This window comes from Pyrus communis, chromosome 5, assembly GCF_041283825.1.
Source record: "Pyrus communis isolate YQ-2024b chromosome 5, ASM4128382v1, whole genome shotgun sequence".
Taxonomy (NCBI): domain Eukaryota; kingdom Viridiplantae; phylum Streptophyta; class Magnoliopsida; order Rosales; family Rosaceae; genus Pyrus; species Pyrus communis.
The window spans coordinates 30,135,903-30,149,456 of record NC_142569.1 but is presented as its reverse complement, the minus strand read 5'-3'; the positions used below and the strand labels follow the sequence as shown (position 1 = coordinate 30,149,456).

Sequence of the window (13,554 nt, the reverse complement as noted above, 5' to 3'; positions counted from 1 at the left end):
TACGTTAAAAAATCTCTTCGTTTCCTCTCTCTCCTCTGTACCTTGCTAATTTGTTGCCACCTGTACATTCACTTAATAAATTGCGAAATTGAAACCTGTCAATGCGAGGCCGTTTTGATAAAAGCAAAACCCACCACAATTCCCCGCCCCGTTCCTCCCTCTTCCTCCCTCCTCCTACCGCCCGCCGCCCGAACACACCACCGTAAGAAACCCTGGCTGCAGTGCAGACCTCTCTCTCTGTCTAATGCAACTCCGCCAGTCCAAAGTGAGAAACGCTAACGGCGCCACAGAAATGAAGGTCAGGGTGGTGTGTCGGAAAGTGTGTGATTACATTCGTTATGATCTGAAAGAGATTGCATTCCCATCTTCGCTGCCGGACCCTCCTCATATAAAGAAGCGTCGTAAGCTCACCTGGCATGAGCGGTTCTTGGTATGCCCTTTTCATTCATTTTCATTACACATATCGATATAGGCTATGTAGTTAATCATGCTCATATCCGATTCATGTAACTCACTCATGGATCATGGAAGTAATTACAAGTACTGGATTGTTAAATTGCTTTTTGCAAGTTGATATGGGGAGTTATTTTGACCTTTCAGATATCAGAAAATACATTTCCTAACAATTGTCTGAAATGGCCCTTCATGTAGAAGTACTATTGAGGTAACGGATAGGTGCTTTCCAGGAAACACTTGGGTTATTAGTAAAATCTTTTTATGTGCTTAATTGCTTTTGGTAAAAGTACTAATCATAGAAGTGCTATTGAGCAGAAGCGTTTGTGTGTTTATCGAACGTGGTGGGTGTAACCATTTGTTCTTTCTTTGGCGTGTTCTGATATGAATTTTGATTATAAGGTCAATTGTTCAACCATAGATGCTTTAAAATTCAAGCTTCTGAGTATCAAAGTTGATTTTGTTTCTGATAATTTAAGCTAGTAATAATATTTGGCTGTTTCTGATAAGTTTATGTCTTGTTTTCATTGAATGTTGACTATGCTTTCATGCTTAGAATATGTTAAAGCTTATTAGTACATTTACGCGTGTGGTGTTAACGTGAAGGATGGTAATTTATAGTATTATACCTTCTATTGGCTGTCAGGTGTTGAAGGAGGCTTCTAGGCTTTATGCCGCCAGCTGGGTGCGGGATGTTGGTCCTGAACTGCGACCTAATGATTATAAGAATGAAGAGAGTGAAGATAGACCTGGTGGAGCACAAAGAACGGCTAAGGGGAAAGAACCCTCAACATTAGAGGATCTTGGTAAGTAATCTATACATTATGCTGCCACATCAATTAGTGTCGCCATTTTAACATAACTTAAGTGGAAAGCCTGCTTGTTCTATACAGTGTATGCATGCATATGACTATGAAGATAATGATCGATGCCCGATAAATCTTTGTTTTTTGTTCTTTGATTTGGTTTGCATTAGTGTCCTGCAACGTTCTTACTTCGGAGGCTAGCATAAATAAATAATAATCAGTGAATCCTGCTACTTGATCATTAGATTCTGTCAAATGTTTTACATGCATCAAATCTGCTTGAAGGACAATATGTTAAAAAGTCACTTTTTTAATAGTGATTTAGTAGTTGTTTGTTCAAAAAGAAAAAATAGTGATTTAATAGTTGTCTGTATATCCAAACCGCTTAAAAAAAAACTTCTACATATGCTTTTTTGTAAGGCAGTTCTTTCTGGCTGGTTTTGTGTGTGGGTTCACTTTAATTTGTCGATTGCCTGTGTCTCTAAATTTCTGTATAAAATTTGGGTTATGATTGTGTGACTGTTACCAATCTGTTGCGACAAAACTCATAGGCCTAGCTCTCTCTTCCCTGCGTTGTTTTCTTTTTCTGTCGTAATAAGCTTTTCTCATTTCAGCGCTCCCTTCTCTAACAGCATAAAAAAGCTATTAGAAATGAAAAAACTTTCAACACCTGCCAACTTTTTATGAATACTTATTTTCAGTTGCTTCCTTGAAATCTATAAACTTTTCAGTTAAAATGGTTTGAGATCTGATTATGTTTAATGCTTTTTCTCTGGAAATAAAAACAAATAGCTGTGGCCGCAAGAGGAGGAATGGAGATGCTAAAGCCTGCTCTACAGCGCGTGTACATGACAAGAGCTTCTGCATATCGGGATGCTCTTCAAAGTTTTATACATGGGTACCAAGAAGGCATCCAGCAGGTCATGGAGAAAAAGGCAAAAGATTCTAAATCTCAACAAGAAAGTGATAAATCTACTTAACAGCTCTTGTTACGCTTCATAGTTGTTTCTGCACTTACTGACATTCTTCCGAAGTTATGGGGTCATTTTGCTGAGTTCCTTCGACATGGTTCTTTCAAGCGGCTTGTTATCTGTGTCGATTACAAGTTCTCGAGCTCTACTTTTAGCTCAGTTTTAAGGACACCTGCCATGGTTTTTCATTTGAGAACTTGAAAGCAAGTTTAAGAAATGTGAATATTATGTAAATCTGCAATAATTTTTTTCCCTGTTTTGAGACTGATAAAAAATCTGCTTTATTGGAGTAATTAATTTTTACCTTGCCACTTGGGGTAATGAATTTTTACTTGTGGTATATTATTTTCTTGAAAATAAAAGAAGTAGGAACTAGGGGTGGGTTTGCAGGTATTTGGACCTGTGGATTCGGATCATATTATCCGGTCTGATGTAAACTATCCGGTTCTTATTTTTATTTTCAAAACGGTCCTAGTTGGATTCGGTTTGTGAAAAAACTGGTTCAAAATCGAGTTCATATTTCTTATGTGCTAGTAATCGGGCTGAGATCGTATAAAGGTTGTCTTAGCACTTGTTATTTAATTAGTTGTCTACAATGAATCTCATGATCCATAATTCCATTTCTATCTGATCCTAAGAAAAAGTAAAACAAACTTTGTTAATATTGGTTTTGTTATACATAATTCTTTCATAACGGAAACACATAGAGATTGAGATTGGTTTATATTGGTGTTTTGTTACAGGACATATGATTGAAAACATATCCGTTCAACTTGTAGGAACTAGATCGTAATGAACGAAACCAAAGGAGCCAGTGCCCCTGATAAAAATACATAAAACTTGTGAATAGTATATTTCTCCCAATTCATTAGCCTTTTGATACAATCAAATAGAAAGCCCCAAGGGCGCATATTACTATGTAAGTGAATAAATCCTCCTCTATTCATGATTTGAGGACTCATTTCCCTTCTTCAAACATTACATGGTGCCCCGTGCCCCGTGTGATATAGGCATTTCTCTTAGGAGTGAGTATAAAACCCGATAAACAGGTAAAATTGAATTGAATCAACGTGCACTGCCTAGCTTGGTTTGGTTTTCAACTAAAACTTACTCTCTGATGTCAAATTGTCACAATTCTTTGAAGACGATTACATATGATTAAACTCTTTTAGCTTTTGTCAAATTATCATAAAATTGTTCAACTTTATTCGTTGTAATGAGAGAATATTCGGTAGTGCTGCTTTACCAGGACTTTTCTCACAAAGAGGGGCATAAATGTGGGGTCGTTTGGGATCAAATATAGACAGTCTCATAATTTTATGAGATGTGTCACACATATGACTTAGGGTGTTCTTGTCCAAACATTTTTCAATAAAAGTTCACAATGTATACCAAAATGTTATAATATCGCCTTAACATGACTTGGTAATTTTTTTTAGATTATATTAATTTAAGATAAGATCCACAATACAAGTGATAATAGAAAGGCCACATTTTATGACTCACATTTAAACCATCCATCTAATACGAGCAAGTCCACCTCCCAATTGCTTGGCAATTGGGTGATCAAATCCCCCAAAACGCACAAAATCTCTATACTCCAAGCCCAACCAATTGGGCTACAGTGAAAATGACGCAGGCTAAAGGAGTGTGATGCCATGGTGACATCAGCCACGTTATATATATATATATATATATATTTTTTTTTTTCTTTTTTTTTTTCTTTTTTTCTTTTTTTCTTTTTTTCTTTTTGCGCCAAGCATGTGGGCTTCTTCATGCTTGCGTGAGCACGAGTGGTTCGACATGATGCAAGCGGCGGGGCTTGAGCTGCAGGCTTCAAGGATTGCTACAAATCTAGATCGTTGGATTTCCCAAATTCAATTGTCCGTGTTAATCCAGATTTAAAAAAAAAATTATGAAAAAGACTAGTTATCCATGTGGCACAATCTGAACTATTGGATTGCAAAAAGAATGTCATCCAACGGTCCATATTTGTGAAATCCTGTCCCGAAATTTAGTGTATTTTATTCTTAGTTGTGGTGAAATTATCAAAATACCCTTGAGATGCCACGTAGGCCCTCCACATGGACCTCAATCTTCTTTTCACTTTTCCATTCTTATGTTATTATTTTCGAGTAATGCTCGTTTTTACAGAAACATGCCCGCAGACGGAACTTAATTCGGAGTTATAATGAACAAGTTACGTTCAAAATTGTATAGAAATACATAAAACAAATTCCAAACTTGGAATTTTCTACTTGTGCATTGTGCACCACTGCATGGGTTCTTTTGGGAGGATTTAGATCCTCTTCGGAGCTTAAGGAGAGGATCCTCTTGACCAACATATGTGAGCCGTTGGATTTTATCCAATGACTACAAACAGGGGTTCCCTTTAAAGTTATAATAATTATAGCTGTTGGATGAAAATCGAACGGCCCACGTGTGTTGGTCAGGAGGATATTCTCCTTGGGCTTCAGAGAGGATCCAAATCCCTTTTGGGACACTGAAATCTGCCTTGTGCAGAGATTTTGCTTGCATGTACTAACTGATGCAAGCAACAATTAAAACACACACCACTTTTCCTCTTACCTTCTTTTTTATTGTGAACTTTAACGAAAAGCTCCAGGTACTGTTCATTTTGACAAAAAACCACATTTTTATACTAAAAAATCAATCTTGGCACTATTCCCTTTATCCTTTATTTTGTCTTTATCATTAAAACTCAAAGTTTTCAAACTCATTTTATTAGTTTTCCTTTTTTTTTTAGCCGTTCACACACTCTCTCTCTCCATACCTACACACTCAATCATCAATTCTCATCATCACTCACATATCACCATCATTTTCTTTTTTAAAACCGGTTCTCTCTCTCTCTCTCTCTCTTCCCTACTCTCTCCTTTAGCTCTAATCATTCTCTCCATTTCGGTGCACATCAAAACACCACCATAACTACCTCCAAAAATTCTCAAAGCATCACCATCTCCACCATCTCCTCCAAGCTTCATCTAACGCCACCAGAAAACTCTCAAAACACCAAGGAAACTCGTTCAAAATCTTGTGGCCGTGACTAACCTCCAAAAATTCCCTACTCTCTCCGTCTTGGTAAGCTTCAATTCTTTCTCAAGGTTTGCTTCAAGTTCTAGTGAGGTTTCATGCATGCATGCATGTTTCAATGAACACATAGACAATTTCCTAACCCACCATGATTTCCGGCGAGTTGTAGGATTTTTCCAAGCTAAACCCGACCGCACCTTGTTGGGTTGGTCAAGTTTGAAGGTGTAGGATGACTCTCCACAACCCCTAGGCCAAAGGTTTGAGCTTGCATGCCCAAATCCACTTCGAAATCGACAAAAACGGAGAACTTCAACTCTGGCCGTCACATTCAGGCCATTTTCCGGCCAAACCACCATGATTTAGCTGTCGAGAAAGGTACCATTCTCTTCATCTCGTTGAAAAGTATGATTTTCATTTTTGAATCACTCAATTTCGTTGAGTATGGAAAAAGTTATAAACGTTTAAAGTTCACCCACTTTCCCACGACCTCCGAGGCTTTCGAGCCATTTTTCGACCAAACCACAGTGAGTTGGGCATTGAGGAGTGTCAATCTGTTCTTCTTGTCCTAAGGTATGATTTTCGTTTTTGAATCACTCAATTTTGTTGAGTATTGATAAAGTTATAGACGTTTAAAGTTTTCCATTTTTCCAACTAATTCCTTAGTTTTCCCCCGGACCAGTCGGCTTTTGGGCTATTTTAGGCCAATTCGAGCCACTTTTTGAACTCCAACAGTTATAATCTTGTTCTACACTTTTCTAGCTTCGTTTTGGTATATTATGGGCAAATTTTGGTTGAGAAATACTGTTATGATCATTTAAAGTTTCCTGGCCAAATTGTCAATTCCAGCGGTTGCAGCGGCAACCAGCCGGAGAAGAAAAAAAGAGTGCCCAAACCGGATCCAAGAACCGGCCCAAGCCCACAACCCATTAACCCTAACCTAGATCCGCCCCTGTACCAAAAAAAAAAAAAAAGGGCCTAAGCCCATACCCAGCCCAAACCTTTGGGCCTTCATTTCCAACCCAGGTCTATTTCAGATATTTAGAGGGAATATTTCCTTGGAATATTCTGTTAACCTTCGAGTTAACTTTAACAGAATATTCCATTAAGGTTAACTTTTGACCATTAGTTGACTTATTCGAAATTTTCTCGAAAACCTTCCTAGGTTAATTTCGACATCCCGAGTCCACTTTTGACATCCATTTAGAAAAATTTTGAAGTTTTAATATAGTCTTAGTTGACTTTTAGGTTGACCGTTGACTTTTTACAAAATTTGCCCGGGCCTCTTCTTAGTGTATTTCAACTAGCTGATTTTGAATCCGTCGTCCATTTTTTCAAATTAAATCATTTTAGTTGACTTTTACTGACAAGACCTAATATTATGCTTAGGTGCAATTACCATCAAAGACTTTAGCTTTCCTAGCTCAAACGGTTGCGACATGTATGTACCTGTGAGTGGGTCTTTTGTTTTTACATGTATATATATATATATATGTGTGTGTGTGTGTGTGTGTGTGTATATATATATATATGATTTTCCCAACAACTGCTTTTATATATTATGATGTGACATGTCATTTTTAGCTTTACAAATAGACTTTTTGTACATTTTATGTTTTTAATATTATTTGTAAGCATAAACTTGTGGCATGACATCCTTGTGTTTTATCTGCTCATTATTACATGTTTGCATGGTGTCTCTTAGTTATTTGTATTGTCCTGGGCCAAGGACTAGCTTCACCTGTAGTTCACATGTACCGTTTACATTCAGTTTGGATCCAGAGTTAGGTGCCAGCCTGTCCTTTTGTGTGGTGTTTTGGACTCGTGTGTGACGAGACTAGCGCAGCTTACGTGATGTAGTACTAGAATGTAATACCTACACCTAGCCTGTTCTGTTATTTGAATATCTCTGCAGTGGACTTATGTGCCTACATAAATTAACGAGCATTGAATTCTTATAATAACGAGTTGAGATTTAATGTTGAGATACTTGTTGTTGTACCTTACATCTTGACTCACTTCTGCTGCAGGGTACCTACTACATACTATTATTATAATATTTTTAGGAAACCATATACTTGTTTTATAGTGAGGGATTACACTTTTCGAAACTGTTTTACCAAATTTTATTTTCAGGCCTACTCACCCTTATTTTTCACCCCTCCAGGATTTTTAGTGTCAGAGGTTTCGTGACAACGAGGATTATTGGTAAAAGCTGTTATGTATGAGACTCCTCATTTCGGTATAAATGTCATTTCTCTTCTTTTACTGCAATTTATCTATGTTCTGACATCGCTTGTGTGATATAGGTTCAATCCCGCTCATATGCCCACTCTAGATTAATCATTTTTAGGTTTCAATTTATTCACATTTTCCACATCACTACACTTTATGGCTTCGTTACCTTCCAAGTGTCGGCTAGCACATCATGATTTGGGTGTCTAGGGGGACATTCCAGGTTGGGATGTGTTAGTTTGGTATTAGAGCATAGGTTAGGCAGTATCGCTATCATCACACATGTGATGTAAGCATTTCGGTTCTTGAATTCTAATGTCATAATTATGCCACCTTGTCGAACACGAAATATGCCAACTTTTCATGACTTTTGAGCAACTTGGAATGACTATCGCTGATACTTTTCTACGACTTACTGACCTTCTAGAAGAATGCTTTGGCAACCATCACTAGAGTTTATGTGAAGAACCTCTTTGCCAAAGAAAAACCCAAAATGGAGACATTTTGCTGACCCTAAAGCAGGGTAATCGTATCGATAATTGTGTACCATCGAAATTTATCGATTAAACATAACTACAATCCAACCATCATCATTAACCCTTCTTTGTTGGAAAATTGCAAGCGTTTTTATCTTTAGCAATCTTTATTTTTTGTGCCACCTCCCAAAATTACCTCGAGGTTTTGCTTCACCTCGAAGTTTCGAAAATGTCTCGAATGACTATATTAGTGCTGATGTGGTTGCACTTAATGGAAAAACACCTAAGGGATAGTCACATGTGGTCCTTGACAACGTCAATCTTTCAAACATAGCAGTTATGATTGCGGATCTTCAAGAGAAAAATCGAATTTCGATAAATTCCATTATGAGGTAAAGTTAACCACAATTCCCATTCTCAGGCTTATGGAAGTTTCACAAACACTCGTTTCCATAATTACATACCAAAAACAATAGTCAGTGTTCCCAAAAGTGAAAAAATCACCTCACAGGAGCAGCCTTCCTAGAAAATCTTACTTACTCTTCCGATCATGCCATAGGTAGTAGCCAACCTAGATGACGCTAATTGTCACCAGAACGAGATTGTCTTGTTTCCGGGAGTTGTGAACCAATATCCAGGTGGTATGGTTTCTTTATATTGAAAATACGATGCGGTATATGGATATAATACCATTGACATCGGTTCACTATCCCATGGAGACAGACATTACTAGAATACCATAGAAATGTTAGGTAGCAGCACAACCGACATACACATTTATCAAGACAATTAGTAACACACCCTGACCGAAATCAAGGCATGTTGGCCGTCACGTGGCAGTGACGTAACCATGTGCACAGTGCGGAAGCGATAAGGAAATAGAGAAATATGAGAAGATAAAAAAAACCAACTACCAAAGTACGAGCGCGAAATTAAGTGTGAAATACACAACGAGAGCATAAGTAGCCTAATTTCAATCCAACCAGAAGTACTAATTAAATAACACTCAAAGATAATCCTACATTGGTAGTCTGTCAGAACTGCCTTGAAGCCCTCGCAAGCCAGCAACGAGAATTCCTACCTAGAACCCAGAGGGGCGCAAAAAAAAAGTGTAAGTGGGCAAAAACAAAGCTTTTCCAAATCATTTCATTTCTCAAAAGTTCTAACCCCTCGCCGTAAAACCTGTATAACTTGCCCAGAAAATAGAATATATAAACATATATCAAATCAGGCTCGAAAGCATAAAGCATCAATATTATGCCATGCCAAATGTCTCAGTATAAAACATGTAATCCAGGTGCTAAATCACAATAAAAATGCTAAATCAGTCGGAGTAATCTAACGTGACTTATACGGCAGAATCTAGAGCTCATCCATCTAGCCGGAGTCACCTCATGTGACTTGTACGGCTCAATCCATAACTCAACAATATATATATCTCATCAACAATATGCCTGCACACGAGTCGGAACCACCTAAAGTGGTCTGTACGACAAGCAGGGTGTAAATAAATACGTTCTAGTGCTACGATCACGTGAAGGCTGTGAGAAGTATCGCAAGTCACCTACAAGTCGGAACCACCTAAAGTGGTCTGTACGACAGGCTGACACTTGCCTTGGATCCAAGGTGAGCGTGAGTGATGCGAGAGGTGAACGATCACGTGAAGGCTAGGCCCTCAACTCTGGCGGAGCACTAACACGAGGGTGCAAGTTACTGAGCTCTCTAAACATCTCACATAATCCTCAATTTACATAAACATTCGATAACTCACCTGGTACTTACCTGAGCGTCCACAACGTCAACCATAAATATGTGCAACTTCTAATGCATGTATAAACTATATGAATACTTGGCATGGTACTTCAAAACATACTTTCATTTAAAAATGATTTTCTGGGAAAAATCAAGTATATAGATATATACTGAAAACCAAAAGCCCACTCACTGATATGTTGAAGGGTCATAGCCCCCGAGCCTCGATTGATTACACTCATCCTCAGGATAGGTCTCACCTATATGCAAACAACTATATAAACATCAATTTAATGCACATAAACAAAAGTAGGTAATAATTTCTCATACAATGCTCAAATAGGGTGTTTGAATATATCACCATGATCTACACAACCTTAGGAACATCCCCATATTTTTAGAAAAAATTTCGGATCACCCACGCGCCGGCCAAGGCACGGCCAGACGCACCCCCACGCGCGGCTATGTGCCTGGCATGCCTAATGGAAAAGTTAACGCCGTAAGGAATATTCCGTTAAAACTAACTTGACGCCGTTAGCTACCATTAGGAATATTCCTTCAACTTTGATGGAATATTCTCTTTAGGAATATTCTCTTTTCTTCTCTGGTGAACCACCAACTGTCGTCGGAAACTGGAAAAATATTCAAAGTTTCATATCTCACTTGATTTTCAACCAAAATTCATGAAATTTTCACCAAAATGAAGCTTAGGATGAGAAGAACACATTCTTACCAATTTCAAGCCCTAAAATCCATGGGATCTCGCAGGAGAACCCTCGATAATCTGGCCAAAATTTTAAACTCACCAACTCGACTTCCTGACGTCCAAAACACCTCGTTTTTCTTCTCCGAGCTTCGTGAGAGTTTTCTAAAGCTTCCTATAAGCTTAGAATCTTCCAAAAAACTTCACATTTATGTGTGCATGAACAATACCTCAAATTGGAGGTTATGGTTCTCGGGTTTTCAGACGGTTTCACGTCCTAAAAATGGTATAGATGAGATCGTATGGTCACAAGGAATACGAATATGACATCAAAAACCTCGATCCGTGAAGAAAAATGGCTGATTTGGGTGATGTCCATACGACTTGTATGGAAATGCAGAAAAATCCGAGACGGAGGAGAGAGAAAGAGTCAATAGGAGTGAAAGAGAGGGTGTGATTGTGTGGTCCAAATTTGGGCATCCAATCACAACAAACAAAACCATACAACCACACAAAATGTCCAAGGGTAATTTTGTCTTTTCACACCTGCGATAAATGTTTCGGGACGGGCTGTCACAATTAGAGCCAACGGAACCACAATCATAGAAACTTAGCAAGCCATGTAGGAGAAAAGCAAACCCATAGTCATGACAACGACATTAACCACTAGTCAGTTATATTATCCTTGTTTGTTCAAATACCTCAACCACATGGTACCTCAGTCGAGTAGAATCCCATTGCCACAAGGCAAGTCTATTATGTCATGTGTGAGCGCAGTGATTGCACTGTTTCCATTAACAATTCGGTAACGCCAGTTAATCTTAGTTTATTGGATATTGTAGAATTTCAAGTAATCCAAGAGATGGATCGACTGCATTATTATTATTCTTTTGGTGGAGCATCAACTGAAAGTAGTCATTTTTCGACAACCTGTCATCGCTACGATCAGCCTTACTGGCAAACATGAGAAACTGAAGCACAAATTAATCCCCGCCGTAAAGGCGATATTTATTGAGAAAAGTTGTGAAGGCTTATTAGCACATGTTGTAGAAGAAGATGGCAATCCGGTACAGCTAGAAATGTGAACCTAGTCAAACTAAATTCTTGACGTCATTCCTAAATATCTACCTGTGATACCACTAGATTGAGGTGTGTGAGGCACCATTGATTTACGTCCAAGTATAACACCTATTTTCATTGAACCTTCATCATAGAGACCTCTGCTTCCATTCATGAAGATCAAAGGCCAAACCTTAAGATTATACATTGTTTACTAGCAATTCAATTGGGTGACGATTAGAAATCATTAATCGAATTGATGGTCTCTCCGAACAACTCTGTAAAACCTGAGTTTTTTGAGGTTGATCTGAACTTTGGTTGCAACCAGCTGAAGATCAGAAATGACGATGTTCCTAAGACTACGTTCAGGACTCAACATGTTCATTATGACATCCTTGTGATGTCAAACGGGTTGCCGAATGCTCCAATATCGTTCATGAACCTGACGGATCGTACATTTCGCCCATGTCCCGAGAGATTTGTCATAACCTTATCGACAACTTCTTTGTTTACTCCAATAATGAAGTCAAACTTCCTATACGCCGATGATTTGATCTGAGCAATTTCAAAGCGAATTAGCTTTACACTAAATTCCCTAAATGCCAGTTTTCGTTTAGATCATGTGCCTTTTTGGATACGTGACCTTAGCACACAACATTCTTGTCAATCCCCAAAACATTGTAGTTGAAGAAAAATTGGAAACCCTACAAGGTTTTGCGAAATATGAGGTATCCTTGGTCTCGTCGATTACCATTGACATTTTGTGCTAACGTTATCCACCTTAGCCTTATTCCTTACAAGTTGACCAAGAAAGAAGTAAGTTTTATTTGAGATGTGAATGTGTTTAAGTTTCTGACAATGGAGATGTTGTCTCTTTCCGATTATTATTCTTACATTTTTCATTGACACCAATAATTTCGAAATCTATAGTGATACTTCACTGAATGATCTGGCTACATGCTGATGCAGCATGGTAGGTCAACCACTTATGCATTCCGAAAGCTGGAGCCACATGAAGTGAACTTTCTTACTTACAACTTAGAGTTGACAATTGCTACCTTTAGACTAAAAGCTTGATGGCCGTTTCTCTATAGAGAAACATGCCAAATCTGCATTGACCTCCTTAAACCCCTCAAGTACATCTTCATTTGGAAGGAGCTTGATTGCAGATAGCGGCGATGGAAAACGTCTACAATTGCACCATCGTGTACGACCTCGGTTGTGTAAACGCAGTTGCTAACAACCTCAACAGATAAAGACATGGATGACTTAGTCGTTAAATCTTATTTCAGTTACAACTCAAGCGTATTGATGTGACGTTACTTACAGATCATCAAGAAACCTTGTTAACTAATTTTCAAGTCCAACACTTCCACTTTTGACTTGGGATGAAAAAGGAGATTGCTTAGTTATTAAGAAAATACCTAATTTGTCAGCATGTCAAAGCAGAAAGAAAGAAATCGTTCGAGTTGTTACAGTCATTCCTTATATCCGGATGGATATGAGAGAATATCACCGTGGACTTCTTGTATGAATAGCCTCGTACAAGTGGAGACTATGATGATATTTCGGTGATTGATGACTGACTTACTAGGGTGCCCATCTTCTGTTGGTCCACGAAGACACCTTCTAGACCATTTAGCAGAATCTCGTCCCATAATGGTTGACTAAATGGAAATCCTATGTGGATTTCATACGTGGACATCTGAGTCCTTATTACTCTTTGTTCATTTTCACGTCTTTCTAGGTAGTACTTGTTCTTACGAACACGTGAGCACGAACGAGGCTTAAATTGGACGATTTATGCATATTTCCAATGAGGGGCAAAATAATAATTTTGCACCCTTGGGATTCCATTACTTGTTTATCAAGACAACAATCGGTTGTTGATATTGCAAGCTGCAGACTGTAATATCGATAACTTATTTGTTGGGTTCGTTAAACAAGTGGGCAAGTAGGTCAATCTCTGGTAGTATTTTATTAATTAGGCCTCATGCCTAATTAATTATTGTTTGGGCTTGACCCACACACACACACACACACACACA

The 13,554-nt window shown here is 38.3% G+C and overlaps 1 protein-coding gene across 1 annotated transcript; it reads left to right on the top strand.

Moving 5' to 3' along the window:
* The first annotated feature begins 36 nt into the window (after window positions 1–36).
* On the top strand, window positions 37–2,541 carry LOC137726896 (uncharacterized). Its single transcript, XM_068465847.2, has 3 exons — window positions 37–430; window positions 1,100–1,259; window positions 2,052–2,541. Exons 1-3 carry the CDS (start codon window positions 245–247, stop codon window positions 2,237–2,239), a joined length of 534 nt encoding a protein of 177 aa, XP_068321948.2. The 5' UTR covers window positions 37–244; the 3' UTR covers window positions 2,240–2,541.
* The last annotated feature ends 11,013 nt before the right edge of the window (window positions 2,542–13,554 follow it).

Excerpts from the sequence above, each read along its gene's own strand:
- LOC137726896 (XM_068465847.2), top strand. The coding sequence starts at position 245 with ATGCAACTCCGCCAGTCCAAAGTGAGAAACGCTAACGGCGCCACAGAA. Across the intron at positions 431-1,099 it reads CCTGGCATGAGCGGTTCTTG|GTGTTGAAGGAGGCTTCTAG; the intron begins GTATGCCCTTTT and ends ATTGGCTGTCAG. Across the intron at positions 1,260-2,051 it reads CTCAACATTAGAGGATCTTG|CTGTGGCCGCAAGAGGAGGA; the intron begins GTAAGTAATCTA and ends AAAAACAAATAG.